The 18,824-nt window shown below is 41.4% G+C and overlaps 1 protein-coding gene across 2 annotated transcripts in view; it reads right to left on the minus strand.

Moving 5' to 3' along the window:
* Window positions 1–18,824, minus strand: part of LRMDA (leucine rich melanocyte differentiation associated) — a 1,317,293-nt gene that overhangs the window by 570,477 nt on the left and 727,992 nt on the right. For both annotated transcript variants that reach the window (XM_023737659.1, XM_023737658.1), the window contains exons 3-4: window positions 17,761–17,887; window positions 6,519–6,658 (exon numbers count right to left, since the gene is read on the minus strand). In XM_023737659.1, coding sequence (XP_023593427.1) covers window positions 6,519–6,658; window positions 17,761–17,887 — 267 coding nt within the window. The remainder of the gene's footprint in view (window positions 1–6,518; window positions 6,659–17,760; window positions 17,888–18,824) is intronic.

The following is an 18,824-nucleotide window of genomic DNA, read 5'->3' on the forward strand; positions in this document are numbered from 1 at the left end:
GCTTTTGAGGGGATTACATCAACTCAGTTTGGTAACACTGGTTACCTCATGCTGATGAAAAGCCCTGATCACAAACTAAATGTGTCTGATTAATAAAACGTTAACAGTGACTTAAATGCAGATTCTTTGAGAGACCAAAACTTTTAAAGTACAGCAGAGAAAATTAAAAGGAGGGGAGCTCTTCATAATGAAAAGGTTAGGGACTAATAGGCAGAGGAAGGAATCTAGACTCTGAACACTATGTGATCTTGGTTCAGTCTCTGCTCCCTTTCTGAGCCTCAGTTTCTCCATCTGTGCAATGAAGGGGATGGGCTAAATGATGCCTAAGTTCCCTTTGAGCTTTAGCTTGTTTGAATTCTATTGTCTCAAAGTTAATTTACAATAAATGCATCCATATCCTCCTTCCTTGTTATTCCAATTTGCTTATATAACCAGCCCCCGCACCTCCAGGTAAAGGAGGACTATGAGAAAAAGTCAATAAAGACCAAAGAGTAATGAACAAACAGTGCGAGTGGAATAACTCCAGATGCTCTGAGAGATGACAATGATTTCACTCTAATGAGCCGAGGTGAGCTCACCTACAGCATTAATGAATGCCTGACAACTGGCAGAGGCCGGCTGATTTTCCTCACAGTTCACCGGCACCATGTTTGAAGTCTCTGTGCAAACAATACACCCACAGGACAGACCAGGGACCTCTACAGAGGGTAACCGGCAATTACTCTGTGGGCTTCTGTCACTTTGATCTCTAGGTCGTGACCTTTGCTTTCTTGTGATCTTCAAAGCCCAGATTGTAGATTAGCTGGAGAATGCTAGCTGGGTTATGTAAGCCACAAGTTTTACAGCTCCTATTCGGCTGGGAAATGGTGGCAGCCCAGGACGGCCAACAGACAGTGGCGGTGGCAGGTCCCTCCCTCTTTCTCCCAGGCTGAGTGCTACAGACACTGGGCAGGCCCAAGGGCTGCTCCCTGGAAATAAACAAAGGAAGGGTGTCACATTTTAATAATTTAAAGCTGTGAGGAATACAGAAGGGCCTACTGGAGAGTCCGGAGGGAGGGGAGGCCAACCGGAGACTGGGGAGCAAGAGAGAAGGAGTGACAAAAGGTTTAGTGACAGACCATGAGACCAACTCCCTTGACAGGTGAGGTCTAACACTTGTGGACCATTGACCTCTCAGTCCACTGTCATTTCTCCAGTAAGAAGACAGAAAAGAAATGCAAAGAAGGCAAGAAATATACCATTCTGGGCACCTAAGCTTCCCATGCCTGGTTCATTATTTTGGCCAATGCTAGAGTCCGTAAGAGGTCCCAAGTGGTTTCTGAGTACCATGGTGGTCTCTCATGCCAAGCCCTGCCTCAGCGCTCTCTTCCTGCCCAAATCCTGAAGGCTTCCCTTATCACATTCACCTCCATTCAACATTCATCCCAAAATAGCAGCACAGTGTGTACACACAGCAAAACATAGGCAGGCTTAAGCTCCTATAATAACATGGCAAGGGGCACTTCTCAGCCATGAACTATGATGAATGGCAACAGGAAACTCCAGGCGCAGCTTTGCTCCTGCCCAGCAGGGCCAGGGAACTACTCAACAACTCAGTAGTATGTTCATACTCACACACAGATTTAATGAGCCTGTTTTACTGTGGGGATGTGTGCCAAGAAAATCCAACTGGACGCACAGGGGGTAAGTGGGGAAGTAAAAGGGGTGGGCATGGGGAAAGAGGAGGAAGATTGGGCAGAAACCAAAGCATCCGCACAGCCATTTCCAATAACTCCATAAATCTAGTTACTTCCCTTTTCTGGTCCAGTGGTTGGCCACAATGTGACCTAAAACTGGGCTGACCTCTCTGAAATCAACATCTCCCATGGAAATGAAACAACAGACATACTTGTTTTGATGTATGGCTGGGTGACATATTATAAATATTACATCACATAACCACAGAGGATGCCAATCAATAAGAAATTTTTTTAGACAGCACTAAATAAACCATGGGTTCTTGCTTCTGAATACACTCCTTTAAGGCTCCTACTATTGCTTAAATGATTAATAGAAGACATATTGTCAGAAAATGTACTTAAAGTGAAAAACAGTAAACTGTAGAAATATCATTCATTTTTTAGCAATTTTCTAGTGAAAATGTCACATAAATTTACATAGAAGCTGTACTATTAGGCTCTGGGTAACCGCTAGGTGGAAGGCAGACCTCATGCTTTGGGGACGAAGGGGCCAGGAAAATATTTTACCCAAAGCAAAAAAGGCAGCTACATTGCTTTGTATAAACCCGAATGTCACAGGAACTCTGCATTCAAAAGTCATATTGTGAGACCCTAAAAGTTCTCAGGAGCAAATGACGTGGGAAGTTATGAAGACGGAACCAAGCAGAGCCGGACCAGAGGCTGTCAGACAGTCATATACAGGAGCACAAGTCTAAGCTGGATGAAGCAGAGTTGCTGCTTACAGGCCCTAGAATGGAACCGTGTCATACACACATTTATGACATCCAAATGCAAGTGTGAGTGCTTGTTAAACAAAAAAAATAAAATAAAATCAGTAACATTTTTTAAAGTGCTGGAGAATCGGCCTACCATTCCACAAAACGATCAGGTGCTATTCAGTGAATGTGAAATTGGATGGGCACCCATTCAGCACTCCCTCCACTGTTCTTAGTTCCTAATTCTCTCAAAGTGTGACCGTCTTGTACCATTGTGGGTGACTTAATGATTTTCTAAGGTAAATCTGACTCAATGTGATTTTGCCTGTGTGTCAGACCCTCAGGGCCACTTTGCCACAGAGCTTTGAACCAAGTCATTCAGGTTCCAACTCCTGCTGAGAATTTGCATTTCTAACAACTTCCCGGGGATGCTAATGCTGCTGGTTAGGAACCAATTCTGAGAACCACTAGTAGAGCCAAAACCAAAACCAAATCCATTGCCGTTGAGTTGACTCCAACTCATACTGACCCTATAGAACAAAGTAGAACTGCCCCATAGAGTTTCCAAGGAGTGGCTCATGGATTTGAACCACCAACCTTTTGGTTAGCAGCTGAGCTCTTAACCACTGCACCACCAGGGTTCCACTAATAGAGTAGTGGTTCTCAAAATTTATCATACATAAAATCACCTGGAGAGCTTATTAAAATACAGACTGTGAATCAGTATATCTGGGGTGGAACAAACCAGTCTGAAGCCTTGCTTTTGCCATATGTTCACTAACAGCCTTCCCAGCCCATCCCTCAACACCTCTCAGGGGAACAGACCTGTAGTGGGAAAGACAGGCTTGGAGGAGACCCAGGCCAGCTCATGACATGGATGGCTCTTCTAGAATCAGGCCCTCACTAAAGAATCATAACCCAACAAACAGGACTTGGATTGAGAGAGTCTGAATAGTAACTGCCTTTTTTGACATCCAAATAGATCTGATTCCAAGTACACAGTGAGTATTTGAGCTGCCCAAAGGGCCCTGCATTTATCTATAAGTACTCAGTCCTAAGAGATAAGGGTAATTGTAAGTTACCTCCAGTGAACAGTTACCACACGCCTATTACATGTCCAACACTATTTTAGGTGCTGATGAGGCTGCAAAAGACCAGAAGACCCACCAGCCTTTACCCATTTCAAGCCTATTCTTTTGATGTTGAAATATATAAAGTAGTGAGAGAACTATACAAGATGAAATATACAAAAATGGAATGAGATGGTGACGGATGAACTATACCTACCTGAGAGCAGAGTATCTCCACATGCTAGAGCCAACAGGGAGATTAAACACCACTATGCACAATAGTTCTTAATTAAACATCAAAATCACCTATTGACTATTTTGTCTTATTTTCCACCAAATGAATGAGAATGTCTTGGATGGCTCAGAGGTATATCCCTGGTTAAGGACCACTGATCTAGACTGTCCTCCCAATTTTAAAGGCCCTACTAGCAAAGCTGGACTCCACGTCAGATCTTTTGCTCTGACCTCTTACCCCAGAGGTCTTAGTATTTTTGCCTATGTAACCAGTTACAATTTTAAAAAATAGTATTAGCTTTTCTTTTCCTTTTACAACCTTCCAAGCCCTCTTCTTCCTAAGACTTCTCTCATTCTAGAAAAAAACAACAAAAATCTGCTTACAATAGCATTCATATACAGCTTTCTGGCTCCATAAATTGAATGAATGAATGATTCTGTACGTATGTGTGTGTGTGTCTGTACACATACATATGCGTGTATATATGTATACGTGTATACACACACACACACACGTTACTGTTGCATGCTGTCGAGTCGATTCGGACTACAGCAACCCTATATGACAGAGTAGAACTGCCCCACAGAGTTTCCTAGGTTGTAATCTTTATGGGAGCAGATTGCTGGTCTTTTCTCCCATGGAGCTGCTGGTGGATTTGAACCACCAACCAGGGATATATCTCTGAGCCATCCAAGACATTCTCATTCATTTGGTGGAAAATAAGACAAAATAGTCAATAGGTGATTCATCCATCACCATCTCATTCCATTTTTGTATATTTCATCTTGTATAGTTCTCTCACTACTTTATATATTTCAACTTCAAAAGAATAGACTTGAAATGAGTAAACGCTGGTGGGTCTTCCGGTCTTTTGCAGCCTCATCAGCACCTAAAATAGTGCTGAGTTAGCAGCTGAGCACTTAACCATTGTATCACTAGGACTCCTTATACATAGACACATATACATATATACACACACACATAAAAACACAAATACATGTATTTATGTGTGCATGTATAAATACATGCATATACACACATATGATCTATTAAGCTATTTTCAAGAAACAAATAGAAATATGAAGAAAAAAGTAAAAAAAAAAAAAAAAAAAAGGGAAAATATCCCCCCAAAAATGCTTGGTCTAATAAAAATGTTTATTGAGTGAACTTTTTGGACTTGCTTGACCCTTCTAAGACATTTATTGAAAATAAGTTGCCGTAAGAAAATAAAACATGCTTCAAGGTACCACTTCACACCTGATATCAGATTGCTAAATGCTTCAAAGCTGATAAGAGCGTTAAAGAGGCAAATTAAGTTTTAAGTGATTAAGCAACTTAACGCATTGATTTAGAAGTTTGTGAGTATCCATCTATAGGTGTAACCATATATCTCCTACTAGAACCCATGTTCAAATCCCACATGAAAAACTTTCATGGTGGAAAAAGAATTCAATAATTAAAACAAAGTAGGGTTAAGAGCTTTATTCTAACTGGTTTAAAAAACAATCTAAGATCCCTAAAAAATTAATCAAGAAATCTAGAAAATGAGATTAAACATACAAAATTATTTCCAATAAAGAAATAAAGCCAAATCTCTATTGCCTTACTTATATGTAGATGTGTGTATACACACACACATATATAATTTTTTTCATCTGTAAGGTTCAATAGTCTTCCTTGTGTGTCATCCAGTATGTCTTACTGCTTTGCCCTTATACAACATGAATGCTCCAACTACATTCCTAAACAGGTCACCACAGATTTTTGTATGAGTTTCAATAGAACAAGTTTTCTCAAACCATTATCCTCCTTCTCTCTAACCCTTCCAAATGTAATTTCCAGTTGGTCCTATGGACCTTATATTTCCTCCTTTTGCTTTCTCCCTCCAACTCTCCCTCCCTACCTTCTTCCCACATTGATTGGGGGTGGGGTGTTCATGAGAGATCACATTATAACAAAAGAGAGGCTACACATATGAAAAGATCATTAAAACATTTACAAAACAACAGTCAAAAATGAAAGTGTACAGAATTTAAAATGAAAAAAAAAAACCAAAATGAGTCCAGTCAGATGGGTAAAATCAAGAGGGCTCCTAAGAGATGTGATTTGGGATCAAGGATTTCAAAGCAGATGGTTTGGAAGCAGAGAGAAGGGGAAAAAAGCATTCAAACCTTCCTGGTGCATTTCTACTTGGATCCCATCAAAGCACATGGTTGGTGGACACTGAGACAGTTTTATGTTAGAGAGGTATGGTCCGGGCCCTGTGGGACTTTCGAAACTTTGGTGGCTCACTTTTTGTGACTTTGAGGCAGGCCACAGAAAGATCTTACAACACAGGGCAGGTGTCAGCAAATTACAGTCCATAGGTCAAATCTGTCCTATTACCTATTTTTGTTAAAGTATTATTAGAACACACATCCATTCATTTATGAATTGTTCATGGCTACCTCCACACTACAACAGCAGAGTTGAGTAGTTGTAACAGAGACCATATGGCCCACAAAGCATGAAATATTTACTATCTGGCCCTTTGTAGAAAAAGTTTGTCAACCTCTAACCTAGACCACCCAACAGCTTTTCATCTTTGTTGGCTCCTGTGGCCTTAGCTAAGGGAAACAATGGCTCCAGATTACCAAGAGGTAAAGAAAATTCTACATTGTCATGGGAAGTCTACTGATATTTACCAAACATCTACTATATACCCCACAGTAAAATAGCAACCCCCAAAGATGTATTTTTTTCCCCTTCTCTCACCATGCTGAAGCCCGTAGATACTCACCTATATCTCTTGTAGTCTTCCTCATCCTTTTCCAAGCTGACCAGCTCGTTGGGGCATGCCACATTACCCAGTAGGCTGAGGTACTCCAGAGCTGGTGTCACTTCTGCCAGGTGATCAAGCAGACTCTCCAAATCAGTGATGTGACAAAGGTTAAGGATCTTGATCCAGGAGACAAAAAGGCTTAGCACAGAGCATGGACCACAACTGACAGGCATAGCCCAGCAGCTGACACCTGAGATGACACCAGTGAGGGTTGGAATCAACTAAGCCATGCATTGATAGATTGCTAGTTTTTCATTTCCACTGTTGGGGAAACAGTCCACTCTTCTCTGGGAATGTAGGGTTAACCCAGATCGGTTGAGTAAGAATGAATGAACTTAATTGTTTTATTATACTTTTCTTTCCTCTATTGTTCTGTTTTTTTTATTTAAATGATCAAAGGGTAGATTCCATATAGTAAAATATTTTGCAATATACAAATCCATAAAACTTTTTTTTCTAATAAAGCAAGAAATTATTTCTTAGGCCATAGAGGGAATTTACCATTAAAACGTATGGGAATGGCATGGATGCAAACAGAGATTGGCACTCTCCTCTAATTGAAGAGATTGTGGTGGAGTTAAGCATTGCTCAGTGGCCTCAATGGTGGCAAGAAAACATTGGGTTGAGGTAAAGGAGAACAAGAAGGAAAAACTAGGAGGAAAAGACAAAGAGAACAAGTTCCGATAGGCTCAGGCAAAGGCAAGTCAAAATGCACTCTGTGAGAATCTGTTATGAATCTAATATTTATGAAGGAGGAAATGAAAGAGAAAAGAACGAGAAGAGGATATGGGGTGAGATTACTCCACAGGTTATCCTTTCTAAATCCAATATTCAATCAAGGCAAACACTGAGACCCCTGCAAACCAAATAAGGCAAGAGTCACAGAATCAGGGAGTCACAGGTATTGAGAAGGACCCAATAATAACCTAGTCTACATATCAACTCCTGGCTTGAGCCAGATACAGAAGAGCTGAGCCCTAGACAAGATGATGATCCAGATCCATGAATGGAGTACCGGACTATCAGGCGGCAATGGCAAGGAGCCTATGAACGAGAAGAGTCAGTCAGTGTCAGTGGACAGAAAGAGGACCTTACTGGGAATGGCAGGAGAGCACATAGTGGCAGAAGGTATAGCAAAAACACAGTAAGAGTCAGTGTACAGTTTCTAGGAGTGAAGTCCACCTGGACCTGAGAGAGGAAGGTAAAATCAAAGAAAAAGGCTGTCCTTGCTCTGCCAGGAAGTTATCTAACCTTAGAATTTACCTAGGTTTTTCTAATACTTCAGGTTATCAGAGTAGAATGAACTCCAAATCCAACCATTGTTTGAATCCAGTCCCTAACATATTTGCCAAGAGGTCACCATAAGGCAGCACATTACATCTCTGACAACCATAATGAAGAGGCTTCCTTCCAACTGGGATTGAGTCGTCCTCTAACTTCTACCCACTGACCTAGTTCAACCACTTGGGGTCACAATTAATAAGGCGTTCTTCTCTTGCATATGATGACCCTTTGGCATTTGAAGTTCTTATTTCCTTAAACCTTATATTCTGCAGGCTAAGTTCCTTCAAAAATTCTTAATAAACATGCTCAGTCACTGCCATATGTAAGAACAAATGTTGTACTCTGGAAGGAAGCAATAGAGAGATAATGAGAGGGAGAGCACAAGCAAGAGAGAAAAACCAGTAAACGGATGGTATGAGCACATTCATCTACTGTTTGCTTTAATTTGCCAACATCATCCCCATTTTCTAAACAATGACAGGAAAATGGATATGGAAGTTATTCATCTTTCAAATCTTTTAAAAATAACATCCAGGAATGATCATAAGAGACCACTGGAAGGAGGATGACAGGAATGGAAGCACATAAGGAAGATTAAATGGAAGGTCCCATTAGGGAGGTAAGTTTGGAAATATAGTAGGTAAGTGGCCGGGAGTCAAAATATTCACATACCTCGCCACCAAAGACAAAATGTGCCTACTACTTTTTGAAATGAAATTCAACCATTACACTCTTTAAGAAAATCTTCTAAATATAACCAATTAAAGTTACAGTGAACAATTTCAGAGAAAACTCTTGGCTTTTCCAACAGATTGTATTTTTGTATGCTTCACATTCATTGTTGGGAGGCAGTGGGGGAGGGAGGGCGGAAGGAAGGAAGGAAGGAAGGAAGGAAGGAAGGAAGATACAGGAGAAAAAGAAAAGAAGCCTGTCAGTATTCTACCAGCACTCCCTTTAGAACAGGGACAGAGGTGCCTCAGAAAGTTCTGTGCTTTAGAATGTTTCTTTAAAATTTTCTAAGCCCCTTCCAGTGCCCAGGAATGCTCAGGGCCAGCAGTGTCACTCAGGTAGTGTATTCCACAATTGAACTTGGGCCTCAGTCCCAGTCCTGGTTTGGGGTATGCTCCAACTGTCTACCCTATACAAGGCCCAGAGGAGCTCTAGGACTCATGACTATCAGGTTGTCCTGAAGCCTCAAGGCCAGGTCCTAGTTCCAGTGGGGCAGCCAGATGAGCTCATCATTCCCTCTGGCGAATGCAGTATTTCTTTGGTGGAATCACAAGGGAGTGTTGTTGCTGTCGTTAGGTGCCATCGAGTCAGTTCCAACCCACAGTGACCCTATGTATAACAGAACAAAACACTGCCTAGTCTTGGGCCATCCTCACAATCGTTATGCTTAAGCCCATTGCTGCAGCCGTGTCAGTCCATCTCATTGAGAGTCTTCCTCTTTTTCACTGACCCTCTACTTTACCAAGCATGATGTCCTTCTCCAGGGACTGATCCATCCTGATAACATGTCCAAAGTATGTGAGCCATCCTTGCTTCTAAGGAGTATTCTGGTTGTACTTCTTCCAAGACAGATTTGTTCGTTCTTTTGGCGGTCCATGGTATATTCAATATTCTTCTCCAACACCACAATTCAAAGGCATCAATTCTTCTTTGGTCTTCCTTATTCACTGTCCAGCTTTCACATGCACAAGAGGTGACCGAAAACACCATGGCTTGGGTCAGGTGCACCTTAGTCTTCAGGGTGACATCTTTGCTTTTCAACACTTTAAAGAGGTCTTTTGCAGCAGATTTGCCCAATGCAGTGCGTCTTTTGATTTCTTGACTGCTGCTTCCATGGGTGTCCAAAATTGTGTGGGTGTGCTGATTTGGGGTGATTCAAATTATTTATATAGACAAGGGCCTCAGATGCCCTGGGGGAAATTGTGGTCTCTACTTTGGATGAGAAAGTTTGCTTCGGCCAACTTATTATCTCTTAGGAACAAACTCCTTAAATCTGGGGTATTTTTCCTCAGTGAGTTCCTGCATGGTGGTACAAAGGTTTTGCACTTGGCTGCTAAACAAAAGAATAGAGGTTTAAGACCACCCAGAGGCACCTCAGAAGAAATCTACTTCTAAAAAATCAGTGATTGAAAACCCTATGGAGCACAGTTCTACTCTAACACAAATGGGGTCACCATGAGTCAGCAACTGATACTTGTACTTTTCATCTACTATATGAAGGTAGGAACATGACAGAATGGAACTCAAAACTGGTGAGATGTTTAAGTTGAAGAAACACTGGGCAACTGAGTTGGACTGAAATCCCAGTGGTTTCCCAACATTAAATGATCAGTGATGGGAAGCCTACCATACCACCATCTGGGGAAGTAGGCTCAGTTTAGTGTCAGTAAATCATCATATTTCTTCTGAAACCTCTCACATAAACCATATGTAGATTTAACATGGAGCTAGTAAAGCTTATGTCTGAGGGTTCCTCGTTTGCATAGGTGCCTTCCAAGGCCCTGGGAAAGCCCCTAGCAATATAGTCACATGATCATGTATTTTTGTAAGAATTTTTAAAGTAAATTATTTAAATCACAATTGATTAAGATCACTGTCTCTCTCTATTCTGACTTTTCCTATCACACTTCCCTTGAGTTGGTTGACATTGGAGTGGCTGTGGGAATTCTGGGACCTGGCTAAGGGAAAAATTGTACTGGGGTGACATTTAATTAGAATTTAGTATGGGTATATTCGTGTGGTTTGCAGTCACTTCTGTGTCTGGCTAAGTTATTACAACAATACCAGTAGAAATGGCTTCTAGTAATATTCCTACCACCTGACACAAATATCAGGAACCAACATAAAACTGATGACAAAAGGGTTAATGAGATAATCAATTCAAAGAACATTTAAGATGAAGTCATTGCACATGCACATGAACACACACAAACAACTAACTTGAAATTTACTGAAATCTTATAGCTTACACATGAAGGAAACATGTCAAGTTTTTCCAAAATTTAGTAATCCTAAAATTGTAAAGACATTATCAATGAGTGGTAAAACTGAAAGACACTTTTCTAAACTATTAAAAATAAAAATCAATTTTCAATCAACCATGCTAACAGATTGAATTATCTTTCTACTCTCTCTTCTAAAAAATATAAAATTTCATCATATAAAAAGTTTTAAGGACTTTACAGGAAAAAAAAAAGTAGTTAAAAAGTTTTTTATATGGGCATGCCCAGCATAAAAAATCATGTTACTTTTCTTAACATTTTGCTATTTGTCGACTTTTTGAAATTTTTAATTTGCCTTGATATATTTTTATTCCAAATAAACAATCATTTTTATAACCAATTTGGCATTCATACTTATATAGTCTTTGCCTTTAAGAGGGCCCCCTGAAATTCTATAAGGTGTGGACCCCATAAAATCTGGATCTGCCCCTGAACAGGAGGCTGTGGAGAGGTGGACTTGTTCAAATGCCTTGGTCATGGGAATTTCCTGGGCAAAGAGTCTGCGGGCTTCAAGAAGCTTCAGCCATCCTGTGCCTGTGAACCCAACCAATTTCCTGGAGCCTGCTTCATTTAGTATATTTTGTGTGGTAGAAGCTACTCCCTCTTCCTAAGCCTTTCAACTGCTACTAGATGATGACTTGGACTGGGTCAGGTAGTCTCCCCTTAATCCAAACCAGAAAGCAATCACCCCAGTCTCTGGAAACTCTCTATCAGATCTCATCTTCATGTTGATGCCACCACCACTGGATGTGTTGAAGTGAAACACAAGAAGGAGTTCTAATTGGTTTCTTCGTCTCTGGGGTCAGCAAGGACAAACACAGACCTGTCTTGGCTGACTGCAAGCTCTGAGATGGAACTTGTCACATTCCTTTTCATCAAGTCACATAAATAACTAACTAGAGGCAATCAAGGGAGGGAACTTGGTATCCTGGTTAACCAACCCCACTGCAATGGAGATAGTTTCAGGGATTCTCCTAAGGGTGCCTTTCTCTCTCTCCTTAATGTTTTTTTTTTTTTTTTTTTTTTTTTTCTTTTTTAACATTTGAAGCTACCCGGCACAGTATCAACTCTCTCCAGCTGGTTCTCGGCACACACCTGGTTTCCCTCATCAAGTCTTCTCCAGAGTACTTGCTGTTTAAATTTTCTCAGTGTTGTCTACAGAAAGTTGCTGTCCTGAAGCCCAGCTGTCATGGTGAGGCTTGCCAAGGGAGATTTTCTGCAAAAGGCCCAAGATCAAAGCAACATCTCACCTTGAAAGTTTGGAGCGTGAGGGAGGAGGGGAGCGTCCTGGCATTCGAGTCCAGTTGCACAGGTCCGAGGCTGCCTCCCAAGTGGGAACGGGCACTCACCCTCCCTCTGTGCTCAGCTCCAGGTCCAATGGTAGCCTCTATAACTTCAGGAGGATTTTAGCCAGAGCTTATCCTAATAATAGGATTTGGGAATGCTAAATATACAGTGTACATGACATATTATTTCATTTTGGTTCACACACACAAAAAGCAATATCAGGAGCATTGTCACATCCAAATAGCAGTAAAGGAAACTGGGGCTAGAGGATATGCCGAAGGTCACACAGCCAGTAAATGGCAGTATAGATTCAAACCTAGGTCCTAAAGAAATACAATTTCTGGGGGACAAGTGACTGTATAAGTCCCTAACATGAAAGGAGAATTTAAAACACTGAAAAATGATGAGTCTTAGCTTGCTTTTGTGGGCAACGAAAAGGTGCTGCCATGTGAGCTGTGCTCTGTACTTCAGCTATTAGCAACTCAGGCTTCATTCTTTTACAGCACTAATGCTTTGGCTAACAAAAAAAAAAAAAAAAAAACCAAAAATCTGTGAAGTCTTTGGCTGTTAACCAAGTGATTTCCCATATATTATACTATTCAAATCTCTCAACAATAGTCCAAAGTGTGTATTATAATCACCCATTTTATAGATGGGCAAACTGAGGCCCCTGACAAAGTGCAGAAACTTTCCCAAGATGACACAGTAAATTGCTGATGGAACTCTAGCCCAGCCTTCTGACTCAGCCCAGTGGTCTCCTTACCACAGTCCAGCTGTGTAACATAACAAGATACTCTTTCTTCCTGTTGGTACTATTTCTCAAACTCATTATTTCTTCAGTACATGTGCTGAGGGAAACAGGGAAACAGAAAACTAAATGTGGTTGCAAATGAATCTGTTTACTACTTTCCCAAAGGTAGAGTGGGGGAAGAATTGTTAGACTGTGCAAATGCTAAATATCTACATTTTCCTGAACTCTCAGTTGGTCCCTTACTTGGGTTTGACTATTCAGACATGATATGGCTGACACCATTACCAAATATCCCATCCTTACTGGAGAAGAGCCAGGGATAGCGTATGTATGCTCACAGATGAGTGAATGACAGAGAAACAGAGACAGAGAGAGAATGAGTATGAGTGTTGGGGGTGGGGGGTCAAGTCCATGGCCAGTGACTACCTGGCCAGTCTATATGAGCCAAAGAAAGAAGAGTGAGATAAGCTATGAGCCAGGAGAAGAGCAGGCAACCTGAGACCAGCCTTCCAGATACACCTGGACAGGACACCAAAGTGGAGGGCTGAACAGAAGTGGAACAAAGGGCTGGTAGAACAACGATGGGAGGTCAAGCAGGGGGTATACAGATGGGAAGCACGGCATTGGTGAATTCAGAAGAAATTTGCCAGATGCTGGGTTTTGGCTCTGGAATTCCTTTCATGAGCAGACTTTCTGCAGCCCTAGCTGGGAACAGGACCTTGTGGCCAGGAGGGAGAGGGACAGGCATAGGCAGCATTTTAGTTCCTCTTCTTGTGGAGTGATCACTCTGCTCTTGGGTTTAAGAGTCTGTGGCTGGGAATCAGCATCCCTGGGTTCTAGACTAAATCCCACCACTGCAACCTATGTGACTTCAAAAAGTTCATATTCTCCCAGTTTTTTCATAAAAATGAAAAGAATTATCCACCACTGATACCCAACTCACAGGATATTAGGGTAATACTGAATTTTAAAAGTCAAAGAAAACAAAACAAAAAATCAAACCCATTGCTGTCGAGTTGATTCTGACTCATAGCGACCCTATAGGACAGAGTAGAACTGCCCCATAAGGTTTCCAAACAGGAGCTAGCGGATTCAAACTGCCTTTCTGTCAGCAGCCATGCTCTTAACCACTGTGCCAGCAGGGCTTCAAAAGTCAAAGAAGCACTCTATTGCTGTACCTTGGCCTTGGTTATAATGTGGCTGAAGTCAGATGAGCTAAGTTCACATAATTCTCAATAATAATAATAGCAATATTAACTCTTACATAGCACATACTGTGTTACTAGAATTTAATATTCGTGAGATACTTAGAATAATCCTGACTACAGCCTATGAAATGGGTACTATTATTGTCTCCATATTGCAGAGAAAATCAAAGCATCTATATGTTAAGTAACTTACCCAAGGTCATACAGTAAGCAGCAGACTAACAATGCAAGCCCAGCAAGTCTGGCTTCAGAGTCTGTGTTCTTAAACACTATGTGATAATGCCTCTTGCTAAAGGATAAAAACAACCAATAACCCAAGTCTCACTCCTGTTTTCAGGGCCCAGTAACATACAGCATTGTAATAATCATATTTAGCTGAGATCAAAACCAAAGTGGAAAAATCCAGATCTATAAAGCAGGCAAATTAGAAGATGAAGAATCATTCTACGCATGCCAAAAAAAATAAAAACAAAAACTTCACGAAAGAATTTGAGACAGAACCCCATTTGATAACAAGCTCCCTGTTTAAAATAAGAGTCAATTTATAAGAAAGAGTTAATACTCAACTTTTTAGGAGGTCAATAGTTGCTTTATTCTAGGTCTCCCTTTATTACAAATATGAAGTAATATCCTTGACAGGCTGTCAAAGCCTGTGTCATAGATTGTCACAGAAATGGCCTCTAGTGGGTCATGCATCTTTGTATCCAAACCTTGTATAGTACCCTCCGCATTTATTCTAGGTTTGGCAATGTGACTTGCTTTGGCTGTGGGACATCAACACACATGATACAAGTAGGGCTTGAAAAGTAGTTGTATATTGGAGCTTATGATCTTGGAACACTCTTGCCATGCAAATAGGCCTATACTAACCTTCTGGAGACATGTAGCTCATCCAACAACCAGCACTATCCTTAAACATGTGAGTGAGGCCATCTTAGACCATCAAGCCCCAGTCAAGCCTCCAGATAACTGTGACTGCACAAGTGATACCAGGCAAGACCAGAAGAACCGCTCAGCTGAGCCCTGCCAAATTACTAACCCACAGAATTATAAACAAATAAAACATTTCTTTTAGACACTAAGTTTTGGGGTAGCTTATTATGCAGCAAAAGCTAACTAATAGAGTCCAAGGTATTTCATAGAGTAGCAATAGCAATATGCAACCTTATAATTGCTGAGGCACCTGGAGCATTTTCACAAGTAGGTAGGAGAGTCAGTTGGCTTAGAAAGTGGATTCAGAAGTACTGGGTTGAAAGGATGACATGTGGTGCCATTACTTGTTTTTATCTGCCTTCCATTCTGTGACCTCTGAACCAAGTGGTTGGGGAACACTAACCCAATCTTCATGATCCTACAAGCAGATCAGAGGAAAAAGAAGAAAAGAGGTCATGCTGTATCCTGAGAAAGCCAACTATTGGCTTTTGTGTCTACTGACAGTAACTGGCCAGCTTCACAGCTACACATTGTCCTCTGCTTCAGTCCCTTCCACAGCATTATCATTAGTCCCTCAGCATTACTGCTACAGATTAGGGGAGTTGAGGCATAGAGCAGGGAAAGCCCTTAACCAAAGACAAAGAAAATCTCTCTGAGCTTTTAAAAGAATAAAATCATCACCCAATCTAACTTATTCCTTTAAAAATGAGAAATAGAGGCTCATAAGGGATGATCTGTCCAAAAGCCACATAAACTAGATATGGTTATTCTGAGCCAGGAACTCAGGTGCTTGGACTTTAATATCTACAGTGACTTGGTATCAGGACATGAGCATTGAGGCCCAAGGGAGGAACCATATCATACAGACTCTAGTCTAATAATTCTTCTGTCTTTGATTGATTTGAGAACACTGTCCAACTGATCACCTAAGACATCCAAGGAATCCATAAGATGCATTAATTACAATAACTTTTTCAAATAATGACTAGGCAACTTGGGAGACCAAAGGATATGAGAGGAGAAAAAGCCACTAAAATTTCATGATGGTAAAGATGGTAATATTTACCTGTAGGTTTTCCTTTCCACTTCAATTGAATCGCCAATTAATAATGGCCATAAGTAGCATATTTTACAGAATAAATACATTATTAACTTTATGAAGTACAAACTGTGGCTCATAAATGATTTTGCAAATCATTCTTAAATCTTAACATATGCATCTAAGTTAAACCTGACATGTATATCTGATTTCATTTTATACGAGGGAGAAAATCCCTGATCCCTTTTCTATTTCTTACTTACTGTGTGAACCTTAGCAAGTGATTTAACTACTCCAGGTCTCAGATGTTTCATCAATAAAACAAGGGGACTGGACTTAAGTCTGAAAGCACACAGTAGAATGGAAAGAACTGTAACTGCAACCACAGCTGAGATTGAATCCAGGACCGAGCATACTGTTAACTATCTGGCTGGGGGCCTATACTTCACCTCTTTTCTCATCTAGGTAAATGAAGAAACCACGTACGTCTCACAGATTTGGTAAGCATAAGAAATACTATGTTTAAAGTATCCAGCACAGTGACTGGCCCACAGGAGTGCTCAATAAAGAAAATTATAATGATTCATTCATTCCACAAATATTTCTTGAACCTCAGCTATGTGCCAGGCACTATTCTAGGTACAAAGAATAATGTGTTTAAAAAAACAAAAATCCCTGCCTTGTCTCACTTGACATTCTAGTGCATGGTGATCCATAACTCTAACATTCAAGGAGCTATCTGCCTTATGCTACAGGAAAGTCTCCGAATCCATCCTCAGCTTCACTATAGAATCCAGCAATTTGCCTCTGTGGGTCTCGTCGTAGACTGGGTAGGTTCTTACCTGCTTAGGGGAGGCCAAAGTCTCTCACTCAGATTGGCTCTCCTAGGCTTCTCTTGGATTCCCTGGGTGATGCAAAGTTAACATGCTGGGCTGCTAAACCGAAAGGCTGAAGGTTCAAGTCCCCCCAAAGGCACCTCAGAAGAAAGGCCTGGTGATGTACTTCCAAAAGTTAGCCATTGAAAACCCTATGGAGCACAGTTCTATTCTGAAACACACGGAGTTGCCATAAATCAGATTCAACTTGATGGCAATTGGTTAGGCCTCTCTCACCACTAGCCCAGAATGGTATCCACCAGGGAGGGACAGAAGCAAGCCTGGGCTTCACACCTCTCTTCCACCTTAGCCTCTTCCCCCATCTCCCACGCTAGAACTGTCCTCCAAGCCTGCACTAGAGCCTTCAGAACCCTCCATGAAGGCCAAGTTTACTTAGCAGCATTATGCCCTACTTCCCACTAGAGGTCGCCCTCCCACACAAGCCCAAGCAAACAGACCTGTGCTTTGCCTCCTTGGCAGCAGTGATATTATTTTCTTTCTCTACTTTTATCTATTAAAAAGATTTCTTCACAGCCATAACTTAGATCTCTACACTAAAATGGAGCAACAGGAAGATATAATGGTGCATTTCATTTATGAATGACCTATAATAAATTACTCTGAAGTGTCCCAAGTGCCAGAAGACAGAACGCTTTGTCTGCCCACGGACTGTATTTCACATACTTTAATTTAGCTGACACATAAAACTCATTTGACATTTTGCAGGTATTTGTGGAGGGGTGGGAGGGTTCAGGAGGGGACAACTGTGGGGCTGGGCAGGGAGTGGGGGCAGCAGGCAGAGGAAAGGATATTTGGTTCTTGTTGAGGGTTAAGGTATGGAGGCTGGGTAACCCTGGCAACACGAGGTCGTCCCCGAGCAGATTGTTGTCCAAGATGAGCTCCTCCAGGCTGTGGAACGCGCTCAGTCCTTCCAGTGACCTGCAATGACAAAAGCAACAGGAAAAATGATCCTGCACTAAATCAGGGAGGCCATTATGAGCCGAAATAAATATTTTAACCTTCCCTTTCAGGACTGGGAATAGTTTGGGCTTGGTGCCTGTCAGCAAAGTGAATGACAAGAATTAGTAGTGGGGAGCTGGGGCGGGGGCGGCGGGGGAGAAGGGGCCGCTGGCACTCACCGCATCCTTCACGCACTGCCAACATGAAGGATGAGGGTCACTTAGTGAGTAGCCAGGATCCAAAACAAAGGGCTTCAGATACGGCCTGCAGGATAAATTTGTCAATGTCTTGTGCCTTGAGGCACCCAGCCTCAGCTGACCCTAACCTCCATTCCCAAGATAAATAACTCTGTCACAGTTCACCTTCATTCCCTGGACACAAATTTAAGTTGTCATCCATCATTCCTGCCCAGAAATATCATACCCCTCTTACAATAATAAATATAACTTCAAGTATCATTTCTTAGCGTTCTTCTCTGTACAGTGCTAGGGAACGGCAGGGAAGGCTCCCTTTCTCTCCGTTCACCGCCTCTGACTTTTTCTCTCTGCTTTTTTCTTTACTAATCACTTCATTTGCTTCTGCCCAGCGTCTCTATGGAGGCTCAACATGCAAGGTGTCTGCAGAATTGCATAATCGCTCCAGTCTGAGATAGCGTTTTGCTTTTTCTTCATTCTTTGTTTTTATTCACTTATTTTTGTTGTTTGTTGTTTTGGGGGTGGAGGGTGGTACGGTGGGGGAATTTCTCCCTCAAAGCACCTGGCTTGAAGGTACTGTTTTACCTTATGGAAAGTGGATTTCTGGACTTTAGCTTTGAAAGAAGTGCAGATTTCAGTCATGTGGATGCTGAGGTAGTAAATAAACAGGCATCTGAAAGAATTAAGTACCCAGCTCAGGGAATGAATAAATCAATAAATAT

The sequence above is a fragment of the Trichechus manatus genome, unplaced genomic scaffold, assembly GCF_000243295.1.
Source record: "Trichechus manatus latirostris isolate Lorelei unplaced genomic scaffold, TriManLat1.0 scaffold00106, whole genome shotgun sequence".
Taxonomy (NCBI): Eukaryota; Metazoa; Chordata; class Mammalia; order Sirenia; family Trichechidae; genus Trichechus; species Trichechus manatus.